The 12,809-nt window shown below is 36.8% G+C and overlaps 1 protein-coding gene across 4 annotated transcripts in view; it reads left to right on the forward strand.

The window, feature by feature from the left end:
* The window catches only part of MAPRE2 (microtubule associated protein RP/EB family member 2), a 201,116-nt gene that overhangs the window by 117,902 nt on the left and 70,405 nt on the right, over positions 1–12,809 (forward strand). For 3 of the 4 annotated variants that reach the window (XM_072604544.1, XM_072604542.1, XM_072604543.1), the window contains one exon: positions 7,143–7,270. The exons of the other annotated variant lie outside the window; for it this stretch is intronic. In XM_072604544.1, the coding sequence (XP_072460645.1) occupies positions 7,150–7,270 (121 nt within the window). In that variant the 5' untranslated portion in view covers positions 7,143–7,149. The remainder of the gene's footprint in view (positions 1–7,142; positions 7,271–12,809) is intronic. 4 annotated transcript variants of the gene reach the window in all.

Here is a 12,809-nt window from a genome sequence, read left to right on the forward strand (position 1 = left end):
CTTCTCTCTTTTATATGCCTCTCTCTTTTTCTGCCTTTGCTCAGTTTCCAGGTCATGAATAATGAGAAAGTGATGAGTACAGAATTGTCTCCTGAGGTATTCACCATTTGAATCATCCTATATTTTAAAATTTCTACTCCCTTTCTCCCCCTCATATACACTACATGAACTGAACCTAAGAATATCATGTTCCTCTACAAGTAGAAAATTTTGTTCCAATAGCCATTTCTCCCTTAGAACAAAATTTTCTACTTGTAGAGGAACATGATATTCTTAGGTTCAGTTTATGAAAATGAAGAAGGAACCAAGCACTTATTAAGTGCCTACTGTGTGCCAGGTGTATTATCTAATTTGATTCTCACAACAACAGCCTTCTCCTGTGAAGACAAGTCTAGAAGAAGCCATTTGGGTAGAAGGAATTTTGAATGGTGTATATCTCAAGTGAAAAAGGATGGGTTTAAATGAAACATGTTTTGCTAGAGCAGGGTTGGGGAGCTTGCCTTCAAGTGCTACCCTTTGACTGAATCTACACTTCACAGAACAAATCCCCTTAATAAAAGGATTTGTTCGGTAAAACTTGGACTCCTTCAAAAGGCTACACCCAAGGACTTAGAAGGCCACGTGTGGCCTTGAGGCCTGAGGTTCCCCACCCCTGTGAGAAACCCTTGCCATTCTCATGTAATTTACCATGTATGTTCCACATTGAAAATATACCTAAAGATCACATGTGGTTTTCAACTTTTAGTATATGTGCTTAAACAGTAAACATTCTTTCCTTACTCTCATTTCCATCTCCTCTAATGCCTTGCAAAGTAAAATCTAGTAAGTTCTGTTTTTATCCTTACCCTAACCTCCATTCCCTCCACCTCCTCAGTTCTTTCTCAGGCCATCATCCCTGCACTAGATGCATTCTCCTCCCTTGCCCATCTCTATGAAACCAGTTTGACTCTACCCTGCCCTGTTCTCTCAAGTCTCTTGCCTTCTTATTCTGTGACTGAACTTGCCTTGCCAATCCTTAGCCTTGGCTCACTCTCATCATCTGCTGCCTTTGCTTCTGCCTTGCTGTGCTGCTAACTGAAACTAACTGGATCCACTACAGATTTTTTTTAACATAATGTCATCTGGGTTCTCACAGCAGCAAGACAGTCCTTTTATAGCTCCGTAATCAATTCTCTATCCAACTCACCATAGTAGCTTTTCTAAACCTTTTAACCCCTCCCATGACTCCCTCTTCTCAAGCTGAGAACTTTACCTCATATTTTACTGAAAAAAATTGACTTGAATATAAGCCTTCTGATTCTGAATCCAGGCCACTTTCCACTACAAAAGCATTGTTTTTTGGAGATGAAGATGCTGCTACTAATCCACCATCATGAGATCATATGATTGGGGTTGTTTCTCTGGTAGTTGTAAGGGATTGTGCTGAGCCATCCACAGATTTGCCTTGTAGCTAACAAGCTATGGTTTATGAGATAAAATAGAAGTGTGTACTCTCTTTCCAAGCAAGTCAAAGGTGAATGTGCCAAATATTGTTTTTCTTAAACACAAACCACAACAAAAGAAAAGCCAGATTTAATGCTATAACTCTGGCCCAATCTAAGCCCCTCTGGCAAATAATACATCGTACATATATAATTATTCAAACTTAGAAGAAACTCTTCTGTAATATACTGCATGAATTATAAACAATTGTCACTTGACTAGAATCGAGAATGATTTCTGCCCCTGGCTGGACTTACCAGTGGTAAGGCAGTACAATTCATCATTTGATTGCTGCAAACCAGTATTTTCCCTCTGCCTTTTTATATAGGTGGGAGAGTTAGGGCCAAAGAGCAGAGTTATGAATAGTCTTGTTGCTTAATGTGACCCTTACCTAGCACTTTATTACAGCTCTAATGCACTTGTGATATTCTTTCGTACCATAATTACTTGTGTTTATGTCTTATGTTACCTACCAACCTATAAATTCCATGAGGAAGTAGATGTCTTTTCTAAACTTCATAGACTACATCTAGCATGAGTACTTAATTTTTTTTAATTGAGCTATTGAGCTTTTGGACAGAGGGATGCAAAATGAACTCAAGAGTCATCTGAGTAGATGTGATCGTTGAGACCGTGTAAGTGAATAATATTTCCAGATAGTAAGTGGAACAGCAAGTGATAGAACCTGATTTGAACCTAGATTTTTTTTGACTTCAAGCATCCTGAGGTCACCAAGAAGTTAACTAACTTGGTGATAGTCATATGGCTAATATATGTAAGAGACAGAGCCTGACTGACTTACTCCAAGACCAGCCCTCCATCTACCATGTCACAGTTGCCCCTGAATGTATTAACAAAATGTCACAAAATAAGAATTCAGCACTTTCTTTTTCTGTCTTTGCAAGGGTGTCACGGGGGAGAATTGCATACATCCCAGATACTAGACAGTTCACAGTGCAAAGGCATGGTTGAGAATCCAAAAATAAGGATATATGCTATGAAATGTGTTATCAGCTTTCCTCCTGTATTCAGCATTCCTAGCCTTCTCATCGCAAGTTATTTTTATCAACAGGAAAGAATTCTTTGAAATTCTTCAATAAATAAAAATAATAAGTCTCTTGGATGTTATATGTCTTTTCTTCCTGTGAAGCAGGAATAATATGTACCTTACATTTTAAAGTCAAAGAGATTTTAAAAATAGAATTGCAGAGTGATCCCCTGGGGAAAAGCCAGAACTAGAACCAGTGCCTCCTAATATATTATTAGTCATATATCCATGTTTGGCTTCTTGTATGATTTATTTGGTAGCACGTGTTTCCTCTTTTCCAAAAATATTTTTCAAAAACTAAAAGCACTATCTTGTTTTGAAGTATGGGACATTTGTGAAATTAAAATCAGTGTTCTGTACACTAGATTATATAGTAATAAGTGACAAAAATTGATTTCATGGTAATTTTGCTTACAGATAATTTTAGATAAATATGTATAAGATGTGAAATTCAAAAAAAGCCTCATTGTATAACAGTAACTTTAATCTCAAGACAAGTTGGGTTAACATTCCATGTTGAAGTGATTTAAGTTTATTAAGCTTGGACCTGAGAGGATCACTTCAAAATTGGGAAAGGAAAAAATAGTATTGTTTTTTGGAGATGAAGATGCTACAGTGAATACACCACCATGAGATCATATGATTGGGGTTGTTTTTCTGATAAGTTGTAATGAATTGTACTGAAGCATTCACAAATTTTCCTTGTAATCAACAACCTATAGTTTATGAGATGATTGGGCAAATATGGAAATACAATTTATGGCTAGGAAATAAAAGAAAATTGTCCCATATGCTAATCAAACTAAAATTTACATCCTGAGCCATGCAATCGTAAACTATTTCAATTTAAAACAAAAACACCACATTCAGAATCTTAGTTCTTTCATTGTCTTGGATTTTTATTAAATGATCAAAATAAAAGCAGATGCATTCACCTAGGTAGATGTCATTAACCAAAGAAGAGCATTTGAGTCAGTTTTCTTATTTTAATTCTTAACTGTGACCTCATAGTTTCATCACACATATCAGAATACACGTGTAAGTCTTTCTCACTATGTGATGGATACCTTTGTTTGGAATTTTCTATTATTTATTTGCTAGCCCGTATTTTTTATTCCTTCCAAAAAAATTCTTCAAAGTCTAAAACCCGTATTTCCATTCTGAGTTACATAACATTTATCAAAGAGAATATTGAGTGCCTGAAGAGCTGAAAGCTGATAGGAAAATAAATTAACCAGACCCAACCATCCAAGAATCAAAAATAATCAAAAAGGAAAAAAAAATCTGTCGTTATCTCAAAAATTTTAATGTTCTTTTGATGTATCAAGACATACTTTTAAAATAGCTGTGACTCTTTTTCTCTTAAATGCCATGAGAATCTTGTTTCTAGTACTATTTTTTTTAAACCATAGCATAAAATCATAGTATAGTTCCCAAGACAGCCAAAAAGGCAAAACTGGAAGAAGGGGGTAAAAGTGAGAATAATCACTGTATTACATCCCTTAGAATTCAGCTGAATAAATCATGTAGAACTGAAAAGTGAGACGATACCTCCAGTGTGAAAATAGAAGTGTGCGAGAGCCAGGTTCTAGTGAACTTATCAAGAGATGGAGACATATATTCATTCCCAAGACTCTTCGTGAGTCTGTGTTAGGAATTTGTACAGTAAGCAAACAATCACTAATTGATATCATCCCCATTTTTTTGCTCCTTTTTCTTCTTCTACCAACTTTACTCCCATTTGTAACTTCATTCTTGAACTATTTATTACAATCTTTTTTTTTATCTTGGCTGAATGAGGAGTTACTTAGTAATTTCATGTATTGTTCAATGTAAATGTTTATTCTGCTCTATGGTTTTTTCTTTGCTTTGTTTCATTTCTAAAGCTTCGACTAGGGCTAGATGGCTGGGGCACTAAAATTTAGAGGATGCTGGCAGCACTTTTAACTGAGCCGGTGGATACAGTTGGGCATAGTGCCTGATTAAACAGATGAATTAGTTCAAATAGGAAGCTATGATATGGCGCCTCAGGAGTTTTGTCCACCAATCTAGGCCTTCTTTCCCCTTATCCTTCAGTATTGACCTTCTGGTGTTCCAGAATCGCCAGAGCCCCGTCCTGATGGTGTGGTGTCCCGACGCCCAAGGTTTCCTCCCCCAGTCCTAACTCCGTTCATCTGCAAAAGTTGATTTGAGGGTGCTGCTTGCCAGGGCCCATTTGTGGGACTTGCCCCAAGCACAAGATTTAATGAAGACTTGGCTCACTTCAGATCCCTGCACTAAGAGGAAATCTTTATTGACATTTACAAGGGGGATTGCAGATACGCAACATATTGTAGAACTACTATTTATTTGGGTGTCTGGAGTGTTTTTGTTTGTTTTTTGGTGCTTGTACCTCCTTATGATCTATTTGTACCGAGTGCCTATGGAACTTAATTAACATCCATTGTTGATTACTACAGGCTTCTTTTCCTGCTCAGGTCATTTGGAATTCACTTTATAACCATTTAAAACATGGGTCTGGTTTATCTTATAGACTTTCATTTTTTGATTGATGATCAAAGGAAGAACACAAATACATGAATGAATGAGTAACAATGAAAGTTAAGTATCTGAGACCAGATTTGAACTCAGAAAGAGGAGTCTTTCCCCAGCACCCTATCCATGGCGCCATCTAGTGGCCAACTAGGGATTTCCTAGGATTCCAGCATCTGTAGGGGCAGTACCATTCCTGGTCCTCCTGCTTGCCATGCCTGAACCTCATGGCCTCTACTTGTAGAAGCAGAGCAACCAGGTTTTCTGTCTCTCCATTTTCAGGCTACTCCTACCATGTGGGGCATCTAGGTGGTGCAGTGGATAGAGCAGCAGTCAGGAGGACCTGAGTTCAAATCTCACCTCAGACACTTGACACTCACCAGCTGTGTGACCTTGGGCAAGTCACTTAACCCTAATTGCCTCATCCTGGGTCATCTCCAGTCATCCTGATGAATATCTGGCCCCTGGATTCAGATGGCTCTGGAGGAGAAGTAAGGCTGGTGACCTGCACAGCCCTCCCTTACTCAAAAACGAAGTCAAGTGCAAGTCATGTCATTATTTCTCTGATGGCACGGTCTTCTTTGGCAACAAAGGACGAACACACACTTCTACCATGGATCCTATTTTCATGGGTATAAAGATAAAATGATATGATACATGGGAATGCAAATGTATGAATTGTTAAGTCCTACAGAAGTAGGTTATTGCTAGAAATTCAAGATATTAATACAGTTGTAGATTTGATGATGTCAAAATTCTATTAATTAGATTAATTAGTCTGATATGAACATTTAGAAATAGAAGATTACTGTACTTCCTGGGCCTTTCAAGTCCCATATAAATATTGTATTTATTCTGTTATTGTTATTGCTGTGCATATTATGGTACTGTTAGTATATTTATTATTATAACTCAACACTTAAAAGGCCATTCTGATGCTATGACTAGTTAGATGAGTGGCAGTGAATCTGAGTCTTTAAAAATGCATGAAAGGACAATATCATTTGGAAGTTGAGTATTCTGTATGGTAACAGCATTAAGATTGTGTTTTATAAGATTTTATAGGCAGTATGTCTGGATACAAATTCTGTCTGTCATGACATTTCAATTCCAGAACAGATTTACTTACTGAATTCTCAAGAATATTTAGGAGTTTAATCTGTAGTTTGGGAATTTATTATTTCTTAATTTAAGAAGGATATCAAGCTTCTGTTATAAAATTCTAGCCACTTGGAATTGTCTTTCTAGGTATTCAGCATGTACTGTACAATCTATAGTAATAATATGTTGCATAGTTTCTGCCATTTGAATGCAAAATCTTCATTGATCACTATGTCTAGGCTCCTCATGGACGACCTTTCTCTAATTTCTGGTAGCAATTGCTTGAGCTTGTATCACTATGATAAATTCCTCTGTTTTTATGAAAAAATTCTCATGACTCGATGCTTTTTTATGCTTCTTTGTTGACATATTTTTGATAGAATTCATATAGGTATCTCCATCGGAGAGTGGGAATGCCTTTTGTTTCCTTTCTTGGACTTGATCATTTTCATTGGCTTTGTGGTTATTATCACTATTATCTTGTTATATTCATCTTTTTAGATGGGGTTCAGACAAATGATCTGAGAAAAACCAAGTTGCTGTCTTGCAGCATTATATCTGCTGTTGTTTAGGTGGATGAAATAATTGATTTTTTTGTAATTGAATACAATTACTGGAATGTAAAGTCATCGTCTGTAGACTCACCAAAAGCATCTTTGGGAAAAATCCAATAGAATACTTGACAACAGGGATGATTTATGTCTCAGTCCTTTCCCACATAATGTCAGTGTCTTCCCTAAGGCAACTATATTTTAGAAGCTTTTCATTCCATATAGTGTGGAGATTGTTAGTGTAAGATATGTTGACAGCTGTTTAAAAAAAAACAGCTTAAATTTTAAATTTTTATGTCATTTATATCTGGACAGTTTAAAGCAACAGTTGTCTGACAAGCTGCTCCAATTTCAGTATGGTTTATTTGTAGAATTCCATCATTATTATTGTTAATTTTTAAAGGAAATACATCTTTTTTTTTTTCCAGTTGGGGAATGGCGGTCAATGTGTATTCTACCTCGATAACCCAAGAGACTATGAGCAGACATGACATTATTGCATGGGTGAATGACATAGTATCTTTAAACTACACAAAAGTGGAACAGCTTTGTTCAGGTAAGAAATTGTCCCTAAAGGACTGTTTAAATGTTTATTAGGTCAAAGTGTGATTGATTACATGGACCCTATATTGTACCTTTGTTGTAAAAAAACAAAACAAAACATGAGAGTGGGCACAAGAACTAATAAAAAGGCGAAATAGAAGCCCTAGGCTAGAACTGGAGAACATTATTTTTAAAATGGTATTTGCAACAAAATTGCCTTAAGAGAATGAAATTATCCATGTATGTATATCGCAGAAGTTAGAAAGGTATGTTTAAAAAGAAATAATGTCACTGATAAAGCAGAAGCAGGTTACAGAAAGTTGGGTAACATCTTAATTGGAGTCAAGCCATTTTAAAAACTAGATATAACTTTGTTAAAGAAATAAAAGTCATTCTCTGGGAAAGTAGAATATATTTTCTTCCATGACTTCAGATTTCACTGAAATCTCTCTGCCTCTGAAAGAATTTTCTAGACTGAAAGTCTTAAATGGAAAACAGCAATATATCATTGAAATAAGTACATTAATAAAAATCAAGTGGAACCTAGCCAATTTGAAGCTTTAACTGAAGAAAGTGTTGCAGGTTGTCTAATTGTCTTTTTCTCCAGTTGAAAGGAATTTGTTTCAAGGAGTGATGTTAAATGCAAGTATAATTACATTCTCCCCTTCCTGTGGATCCCTGAACTCCACACCTACTAATTTGTCTTCCCTTGTAGGCTTAACACCAACAAAACTATACAGAATGTAGCCAGAACCACTTAGGGAAGCCTTTTCTCTTCTGGTATTACTGTCCTTCCTCAATCCCTATTCTGATCAGACAGGGCAAATAGGTTGCCTCGGTGTTGTTGGACTTCCCTCTTAGACATCTAGGTATTGGGTAGCAAAAGACTAACCAGGTATTGTAAGTTATACGGTAACTGCTGAAAGATAAGCAGCTAGGTTATCCTTAAGTAAAAGCTTAAAAATCAAAAAAGCCCTGACTTATGTGTGAATCTGTGCCTGGTACCTCTCTGACAAAGATAGTATCCCTGTTTTAATTTTCAGTTTGTTTCAGAAAGCTACCTGCAGAAATACTCCCATCATCTCTTAGTTTCCTTTAGATCTCTATCTGGTCCAAAGTTGCGGCAGTGATGTGTTTGAACTGCCTTTTTGGAACTTTATTTCCATCTTTTCCCCTGGAGAGTCAAGGCTAAAGTTGCCAAGTCAGAAAGCAAGGTCAGATTTTTATATACTTTGCCTCAAGGGATGATATGGGGGTGTGAAGATGCAGGGAGGAGAAGAGAAAAAAAAGAGGGTTGTGCAAAACATTTCCAATTGTGTATTGTCATTGCAAACGATTCTTACAGGAAACCTTTTAGGCAACAAGTTTGAAGAGTTCCCTATAAAAATTGAAATAAGAGCAAACGATGAGATAATTTTATACAGTGGGTGAAGTGTAGGATATAGGAAAAACAATACTGTATGAGGAGGAGAAATTCTAGATCTGTATTCTAACTTCCACAGGACAGCTGGGTGGCACAGTAGGTAGAGTACTCTTCCTGAGTTCAAATCTAGCCTCAGACACTTACTAGCTATGTGATCCTAGGCAAGTCACTTAACCCTGTTTGCCTTAGTTTCCTCATCTGTAAAATGAGCTGGAGAAGGAATTGGCAGACCACTTCGGTATCTCTACCAAGAAAACCCCAAATGGGATCATGAAAAGTAGAACATGACTGAAACGACTGAACAACAGTAAATGTGTATATGTGTGTGTGTGTGTGTGTGTGTGTGTGTGTGTGTGTGTGTAAAGACGTGTCTTTTCCTGGTTCCTAAGCTCCTGATGGGCAGTGACTGTATATTTTTTGTCATTGTATACCCAGTGCCTAATACAAGGCCCAGAGTATAGCTTAGCACATGGGTGTCTGGCACATAGGTGCTCAATAAATGCTAGTTCATTGACTCAGTAGGTGGTTAATGAATGCTCATTTTTTTGATCAATTGGTGAGAAGAGATTTCTAATGTCATACCATGCTAATCGTGTTGATGCTTTTTTTGGAGAGAGAAGGTAAGGCAAGATAGAATGATTCTGTGTGTTTATTTCCTGGCTGTGAGATCTAGAGCCAGAAAGGATCATGGAGCTCTTTAGTTCAAATCACTTACTTTACAGAGGAAGAGAATGAGGTCCAGAGAGGCTAAGTCACTTGTCCAAGGTCACACTAATAAAGAAAAAGATGTAGGATTCCAACCTGACTCTTCCACCTTCAAGACTAGTGTTCTTTCCATTACACCATATTGCCACTCTTCTCCTTCCACCTCCATCTCCCAAGTTCAACCCAACTTTACTTCAGGTAACTTAGCCCCTTCCTGTTTCCTAACCCTCTGACTTCACAAGGCCTTTGTTTTGTAACTCTATGATGCATTTAACTTGAAACTGTAAATAATTAGTTGCTGTATTTGTGTCATGTCCCCCTATCAGAATGTAAAATCCAAGAAAATAGTGAGCTATGCCTGTCCTTCTGCCTAGAACACCCTTTGACACCCTCTTTGTAAATGACCATTCACTCAGATTTGAACTATTTCATTTTCTTATAAGTAACGTTCCTTTTCATATCTAGTGATCCATCTATTACATCATGGTCTATTCAAATACTTAAAGACTGAATTTAGCATTTATTTTTATTTGGATATTACAAATTGATATCTTCATTTTGCTACAAAATTACTTGCTGTCCTTATTTCTAAGTACTTATGGTTGAATCCTAGAAGTCTCCTTTTTGTGGCTTTTTTTCACATTTCCTCTCTTGCCAGGAGACCTTCCCAGCTAATATTAAAATTGAACATTAGCTTTTCTTTTAGCCCATAAAGAGCTAAAATACAGCATCTCATTTGTGAAGCTTCCATTTTCTTTCACACTTATAGCCTTTGTGTAACACCACATTTCTTTCCCTCAAATGTAGGTGCACACACACACACACAGCTTCTTAATGGAAAGAAGGTTGGGTTGGGAAGGTATAACACTTGGAAACAGATAATAATAACTTGCAAAACAATGAAATTGACTCAGTATTTTCACCTGATACTAAAATGCAAGGGTGTCAACTTATGAGTTTTTTTCTTTTGAACTTTAAATCTGGGCCATGAAACCATTTGCATATTAAGTTTGCTTTCCTTTCTTATCACAAACAAGCCTGAAAGTAAGAACAAGAAAGCAGCAAACCTAAAGTCTAGGTTGTGAGGCATTAAGAGAGATACTATCTACAAAGTGCATATTAAATGCAATAAATTAGCCAAGAACATCTTGCCCAATCTGATGATTTGGAAAGTAGTTCACACTTTTATATTTTCCTTGGATTGTAACCACATGCAATTTCATATTAGTTCACTTGAAGAACATTTCAGTATTCTGGTTAAATAACTGTACAAAATACTTGGAATCCATTTGTCGATTCATATCACTAAAATTCCTTTATAAAATTTTATTCCATGTAATTTAACAACCATTTCCTACTCTGTGAAAAGGTTTTATGCTAAGGCATTGGGGATATAAAAACAAGCACAGTCTGGTTCTTGAAGATGATCTCTATTGCGAACAGGTGTCTGGGTGTCGGGAGAAGGCATGCACACAAATAATTATGCAACAAGAAAGAGTATTAGAATAATAAGCCTTTGCCCTCTTCCCCAGAAAAATACTGTAAGAAATTTAAAGAGGGAGAGTTTTCTTTTTACTGAAGGATTTGAGGGGGAAGGAAGTGTTGTGAATGCTTAAGGAAGTGGCACTTGAAAAATTAAGTAGTAGGTAGGAGGTAGGATTGTCCCTCTATCTATTGATCCCTCTTGTTGCCCTCCAGAAGAGTGCAACCCAAATGGTGAAGGGCCTTTGGTTCACTGAGGATCAGTTTAGGGAACTAGGGCTTCAGAACATGCAAAAGAGAAGATGAGGGGCATGATAGCAGTCTTTAAGTTGTGGAAGAAGGATCTGGCATTTTCTATTCATCCCCAGAGGACAAAACCAAGAGCGCAGGGAGGAAATTGCTAAAGGGGTAATTTAGACTCTATGTCAGGAGGAAAAACAAACCTTCCCAGAATGTGGAGTTGTCCAGAAATGGAATGGGCTGTCTCAAGAGGTGATGGGTTTCCCCTCTTTGGAGAACTTCAGTAGATGTTGTATGCTCACTTGTTGGGCAAATTGTAATGAGAATGCCTTTCTATTATGGGTGGGACTAGGTGGTAGCCAATGAGGTCCTTTCTACCTCAAATTCTGTGATTTGTTGTGGGAATAATTTAAATATCCTCATGGAGAACAAAGGGGATAATGAAAAAAATGTTTTGTTCTGATTTTTAAGGCAAAAAAAGGACAAAGTTACTCTAAAATTCTTAAATCTTTTTTTCTTTGTCTCTTTCTCAGTTTTCATTCCATTTGTGCACAAAAAAAACCTGTCTCAGCTAATAATAAGACAATATATCTCTATAAAGTGTAATAAGGCTTATAAGATGTCTGTCAACCTCACTTACAGTTTACCCCTTAAGTTTCTCCTTGACTCATTCCTATATTTAATCATATCATTTCAAACTCTAAAATAATCTGGGGGTAAGTGTATACTTTCTATTGATTAATAAAATTTCAGCCTTTCTCAATAATTAATCAGCTTGATTCTCCACCCCAGCTCAGTATTTAAAAAGCAAATGGAAGAGGGCAGTAATGAGAGGCATCTTACTGTGGTTGATGGAGAACTGGTCTCAGAACCAGGAACACATGAGTACAAGGCCCGCTTTGTGGATACATACTTGCTATGGGACTGTAGTCAAGTTACTTAGCCTCTTATGGCTTTAGGCCTCTCTCTAAAACTATTAAGTGTATTGCAGAGAACGTGCATTGGTAGAAGGGAATTTTATCTTCTGGGAATTCCCTTATACCGGTAGAATCCAAGGTCCAGTCCCTAGTCCTGTCCCTAAGAAGGAGATAATTCATTTCCTAATGTTAGTTTATTTGCATTTTTCTTGTTTTGTTAATTTTTTTTGAAGTTACTGGATTTATTAACAGTGAGTTCAATACTTAAGCAGATATAGGTATTCACAAGATTTTAACTGTGAGATTGATCACAGGCACAGTCACTCTCACTCTAACAGCAGATAACTTCTCTGCTTGTGAAAACAGCTCCACACTACGTCATTTCCTCAGGGTAGCTAGCTAATAAAACCTCTTTGTAAGAATCCTCTTCATTCTTTCTGTTCTGTTTTTCTCTAGATGTAACCAAAAAAAAAAAAAGAAAAAACCCAGTTTCTTCAGTTTCTCTTACATTGCCTCCTGTCAGATTCAACTCCTCATAACATTCTCTCCATAAAAATCACATACCAAGAAAGAGGTTTCTTCTCCTCCTCCTTTCTCTGTCGTCTTCACAAATTTCACTGAGATCACCACAGAGTTAAATTTACTCTCCTTGACTCCACTGGAGAAGTATCTCTAAGAATCATTTACAACTGTAGTAACTCTTAGCATCCCTACTCTTAAAAAGGCCAATGTTACAAAGGAAGTAGAAAGTTTTATGTTTTTAACTGAATTTGATCACAATAAGG

This window comes from Notamacropus eugenii, chromosome 4 (genome assembly GCF_028372415.1).
Source record: "Notamacropus eugenii isolate mMacEug1 chromosome 4, mMacEug1.pri_v2, whole genome shotgun sequence".
NCBI lineage: Eukaryota > Metazoa > Chordata > Mammalia > Diprotodontia > Macropodidae > Notamacropus > Notamacropus eugenii.